General features: G+C 36.1%; 1 protein-coding gene across 1 annotated transcript; it reads left to right on the plus strand.

Moving 5' to 3' along the window:
- The first annotated feature begins 2,596 nt into the window (after nucleotides 1-2,596).
- Nucleotides 2,597-3,778, plus strand: LOC128548778 (uncharacterized). Its single transcript, XM_053524230.1, has one exon. It carries the CDS (start codon nucleotides 2,597-2,599, stop codon nucleotides 3,776-3,778), a length of 1,182 nt encoding a protein of 393 aa, XP_053380205.1.
- The last annotated feature ends 2,384 nt before the right edge of the window (nucleotides 3,779-6,162 follow it).

Below are 6,162 nucleotides of genomic sequence, written 5' to 3' on the forward strand. Positions count from 1 at the left end.
TTTATGACTGTGTCACGGTGAATTTGTCGTCCGGGATTTCCAATTACAACATGTGACGTGGATTGCGACGTCACAAAGCTGTCACGTAAATGACGTTGACGTATCATATTATCTTGACGTATGCTCGTCAGACGCGGTGCAACTGAACGTGGACGGTCACCAGCTGTTACTGTAATGTTAACACGTTCAACTTACGTCGAAATTGTTAATTTTGAAACATTGTATCTGTGAAATCACACCGGTTAAAAGTCCCAAAATTCGATTTCTCTCTGCCATATTTAGCCTTGGTATTTGAATAAGGAATTTAATTGGTGTTGAGTATACTCCTTGTAAATGAGGCAATGTATAGATCAACTTTATGCATCGAGGCATGTCTGCACTTTTATGTCATAACAATACTGCGGTAAACACCGAAAATAGCGGTTAAGTCACGCCTAATTGGCGTTGAATTATACGCAGCAAAGTTTGTATTGATTCGCCTCGTGGTAAAATAGCACGAGGTTCACGAGCATTTTGTGCGGCGCCATTTAGATGACCGGAAGCGAAATATGGAATATAAGTATTGATGTATGCTCTTAAAACGAAATGGTGAGGAAATATAATTATTGCGTTTATTTTTCGTGTAAATTGAGTTTGATATTTGCATATGCTGTTCTTCAGGTAGACTTTTGTATATTAGATAAGTATACGCATGAAATGTGGTAACTTATTGCTGTAGCATGCTCAATGCAATGTATTATACACGTGGTCAGTAAGAGAGGTCTTGGTGTACCTAGGTATTCAGAATGTGAACAGGGTTTGTGCTATTAGTGATTATAAAAGGTAGTTGACAATCAAATTCATGTATGTATTCCATATGGGATATGGAGACCGTGGGGTAAGAAGGGACAGCGGGGGGAAATAATACATATGCACATGTGTACTTGATACCAGGAAGGTGCAAGTTGTACACTGTGCCTGTTACAAGCATAAAAATGTTAACAGGCTCATAGCATCATGTTGTTACAAAGTAATTTATCAAAACGTGTCCACGCACACAAAACTGGTCAATCTGTTATGGGATGTCAATGAAAAAAATCAATTATGGCTATTATCCACTTTCAAAGACAACGCATGTAGGGCATTGTCCATGGTCATTTTTGGCTATTATCCATTTTTCATACACAGATCAATATAAATGGTTTTGACATTAAAACGGCAAAAGTAAACAACTTACTGTAAACACTATGACAGATAGTGAAATGGTAGAGTCGTATATACAGTGAATTACAAGCATGAAAAACAATTTTAAATATTTTTTATGATTTTTCAAACTAAACTTACATGGTTTTTGTAAACTATTTAACATATTGTGTATTGTATTCACAAAAATACAGTAAAATAGTTTGAGTTCCATGGAAACAAATCGCCATTCGTTCTTTTTGCAACATCTGGGGTTAAAATCACTTATCAAGCCACAGCAACTTACCGAAAACCGTGAAATTTTCAAAATCGTTGATCGGCCACTTTATAGCATGTTGGAGTTATCACATCATTTTGTGTTATCCGGGTAACAAGGGTGTGTCTTAGCGAATACAGATGTAGTATTTAACGCGTGGAAGAGTCTAAATAACATGCTGTGATGTTGTCATTTATCACTCTTATTTATTCTTATGACGTCGTTACTTGGTGACGTCATCAACGTCATTCATTATTCATCTTTTGTGTAGATCAGTTATCAGTTACTAAATTAAAGTTAGAAAACACATAAATTGTTATTTTAAAAGACATAACATTGGCGACGAGGATAGAAAAAGGGAAATTGATTCTTATTAAATCTTTACGGTGTTGAATGGGGGACGGAGCAAGACATTTGAGGATTAATCCGTTTATTGTGGCCGAAGACCACTTAGCAACGGGAGAAAAATGGGAAGAATGGATAGAAGAATTGGATAGAGAAATGAGATTTTTAAGGTTAGGTCAGCAGAAAATAAGAGAGATGCATTGCTGATATATGGAGGTCCTGAAATAAGGCGATTGGAGAAATGTTTACCCGACAGTGAGGAAAGTAACACTTATCTAAATTTAAAGATAAAATTAATTACCTATTTTTCACCAAAGAAGAATGTACACTATGCGCGATATATTTTTTTAAAAACAATTCCATTACCTGGCGAAAGCATTCTTTCATTTGCTATACGTTTACGTACTAAAGCAAAGAGTTGTGATTTTAGAGACTGTGATGAACGCATACTAGAACAAATTATTCAAACAACAGAAAACAGAGATCTTATACGCAATATTATCAGGAAAAAGTAGTCCTTAGAACAAACCTTAACAGAAATGCAAATAATGGAAGTAACAGAAGAACAAGTAAGGGCAATGACCACAAGTAGCCAATCAAAAGTGGCGGGAATAAACAGAATGAGATCTAACAGAGATGAAAATATGAAACAGCATAGCAGTAAATTGAAATGTAAATATTGTGGGAAAATACATCCATGGAGAAAAAATTTATGTCCAGCTTATGGCAAGAAATGTATCAAGTGTGGAAAGTTTAATCATTTTGCTTCAGCAACAAAGAAATCATTATGGCACGGATAGGAATGTTCACATAATGTTTCAAAATAATGAACAATCAAATTCACTTGAGCAGGAAAATGATACTTTCATAGGTGACTCTATTCGACACCTTCAGGAATTACAATTAAGCAGCGCACAGATAAACAGGGTAAGTGATTTTGAGAAAACAGTTCCAATTGTTGTGAATGATGTGTACGTATTTGTCGAACCCGATAGCGGTGCAGACGTCAATGTGATGGATGAATTTCAGTTCAAAACATTTCAAAAGAAATTGTCGGTACCAATATCTCTGGTCAATAGTATGACAAAACTCAATACTCTTCAAAATAGACTCAATGTAATAGGAGAGTTTAAAGCAATAGCCAGGAATCAGACGAGAGGGACAGAAACCAAATTTGTTGTAACTGGAGGAAAAATAAACTCCGCTCCTTTATTAGGTCGACAAACATTGATTGATTTAGGAATGCTTATGATACAACCTGATGGTTCTTTGAAGAAACAAAATGAATTAAGAATACCAGACCCAGTACATATCAAATCTGTTCTTAATGCACAAAATGCAAATTACATTGATCAAATTATGACGGAATATGAGGATGTTTTCAAAGGAGTAGGAAAAATTCAAGACAAACAAACGGGTGAAGAGGTTTTGGTAAAATTTTCTATGAAACCAGATGCAACACCTGTAGCTCAGAAACCAAGACCAGTACCATATTATTTGCAAGACCCTTTAAAGAAATGGATAGATGAATGCATCGAACAGGACATTTTTGAGCGAGTAAAGAATGGAGAAGTTGTGACGTGGTGCTCGCCGCTAGTGGTACAACCAAAGCCGAGATACAATGAGATAGACAAAATGAAATTGGAGCCACATATGATACGAGCAAGTGTTGACCTGAGAGTACCAAACAAGTTCATGGAAAGAAGCAGAATTTTACAGAGCCCAATAGTAGAAGACGTTACGTACAAATTTCATGATTGCACAATATTTTCAAAAATGGACTTAAAACAAGGTTACCATCAACTTGTACTACATCCAGATTCGAGGAAATTTGCAACTTTCAGTACACCATGGGGGAATATGAGACCTAAGAGACTTATATTTGGGGAAAAATCGTCACAAGACCTGTTTGATGAAGCTATGTACAGGATATTTGGAGATATACCAAACTGCCTCAACCAACGAGATGACATTCTGATTGGGGGAAAAACTTAAGACGATCACACTAAAACTTTAGAAACAGTGTTAGAACGTGCAAGGCGATTTGGAGTCACTTTCAATAAGGAAAAATGTCAATTCGGAGTTATGGAGCTAGAATTTCATGGATATAAATTCACTAAAGATGGATTGAAACCTACAGAAGGGAAAGTCAAAGCTGTAAAACCACCAAATTTAAAGGAAGAAGTGAGAAGTTTTCTAGGCATGATTGGATTTTTGTTAAAGTTCATACCAGATTATGCGGTTATAACTGCTCCATTGCGAAAACTCACGAAACAAAACATTCCATTCAGTTGGGGAGTAGATGAAAATGTTGCTTTCGAGAAGTTAAAATCTTGTATTACTGATGACAAAACCATGGCTTTTTTTTTTTGATCCAAGAAAAAAGATCATTGTAAGGGTCGAAGCAAGTTTTTATTAGGGATTATCAGCAGGGCTGTTTCAGAAAACTACAAAAGGCATTCAACCAGTACATTACATTAGTCGATCCCTGACAGACACAGAGAAGCGGTATAGCCAAACTGAAAAAGATGCGCTTGCAGTCAAGTGGGCAAAGAATATATTTCGCATTTATTTATTGGGAGCACCAAAGTTCAAAATAATTTCATCACACAAACCACTTATACCTATGTTTAATAAAACTTCTACAAAATTACCACCTAGAATTGAAAAATGGGTAATGGACATGCAAGATGTGGATTATGAACTGATATATGAGCCAGGAAAAGATGCAGCTGATCCGATGGATTATTTATCAAGACATCCCTTTGCCTGAAAAAGAGACAGACGATACAGAAGCAGTGGTCAAATTAATTGTTGAAAATGAACACGGTATTTTGCTAGATAGAATACGAAAGGCCACATCAGAGGATATTCTTTTACAGGATGTTTTATCAAGAATGAGACTAAACGATTGGGAGAAACACAAGAAAAGACCAGATTTGAAACCATTCTTTTTGATCAGACATGATCTATACACCGCTCATGACCTTTTGTGCAGATCACAACAAATAGTCATTCCAGAAAAGTTACAATCAGCAGTCATAAAAGCAGCACATAGTATGGGCCATTTTTGTATGACAAAAACAAAACAGATGCTGAGAGCAAAATATTGGTTTCCGTTACTAAATGGAATGGTTGAAGATGCCATTAAGAGATGTTATGAATGTCAAATTACAACAAAAGAGCACAAACAAGAGCCAGTTATACCATCTGAAATACCAGAGACGGAATGGCACACGGTCTCAGTAGATTTTGGCGGACCTTATCCTGATGGACACTATAACCTGGTGGTAATTGATAAAAGAAGCCGATTCCCAGTGGTAGAGCACACAACATCAACATCAGGTAAGGTTGTTATTGAAAGACTTAACAGAATGTTTGCATCCTACGGAATACCAGAGAGGATTGAATCTGATAACGGACCACCTTTTAATTCAATGGAATTCGCAAACTTTGCTGAGACAGTGGGATTCAAGCATCACAGAATTATGCCTGAACACCCAAGAGCCAATGGGGGAGCTGAAAATTTTATGAAAATTCTGAACAAAACTGAACAAATTGCGCACACTCAAGGTAAATCAAGTCAAACAGCAATACAAGAGATGTTGATGGGATATAGATCGACTCCCCATCCTGCAACTGGTTATTCTCCTTATGAAGCTCTTATGAAGAGAACTGTCAGAACTAAATTAGATTACAAACACCCACAAGGACCAATTTTAAACCAGAGAAAAATGGAAAGGAATATCAAAATAAATGACGAATGTTATAAACAAAAGTGGAGAAATGATTTAAGACACCCAAAATGTAAAAGTCACGACTTCAAAATTGGAGATAAAGTCTTGCTCAGGCAAGATAAGAGAAACAAATGGACTACGCCATATGAAGAAAATTATTATATTATATTTCAGGTAAATGATTCAGCAATAGGTGCCCGAAGACACACGGATGGCAGAGTTGTATATAGAGATGCATCAAAGTTTAAACAGATACCACACGATACAGCCAATCCAAATATGAATGATTGGAGGGGAAGAGTTATTGGGGCAATACCAGATCAGTCTATCATAGAGCCAGCTAATGCACCAGAAACAAACAATAATCTTGTAGAACAAAATGTGGTTGAAAGAAGAATTCAGCCCAGAAGAGACAGAAGACCACCAGACAGATTTAGAGATTACATTATAGATTTTAATGAACCTCAACAATAAATATCAACATTTTCATTCCATACCATTATAAACATAAGCTTTTTAAAACAGGGGAGAAATGTGAAGTTGTCATTTATCACTCTTATTGATTCTTATGACGTCGTTACTTGGTGACGTCGTCAACGTCATTCATTATTTATCTTTTATGTAGATCAGTTATCAGTTACT

This window comes from Mercenaria mercenaria, chromosome 15, assembly GCF_021730395.1.
Source record: "Mercenaria mercenaria strain notata chromosome 15, MADL_Memer_1, whole genome shotgun sequence".
NCBI classification, from domain to species: domain Eukaryota; kingdom Metazoa; phylum Mollusca; class Bivalvia; order Venerida; family Veneridae; genus Mercenaria; species Mercenaria mercenaria.

What these genes read in the sequence shown, in the direction of transcription:
- LOC128548778 (XM_053524230.1), top strand. Translation starts at nt 2,597, where the DNA reads ATGTTTCAAAATAATGAACAATCAAATTCACTTGAGCAGGAAAATGAT.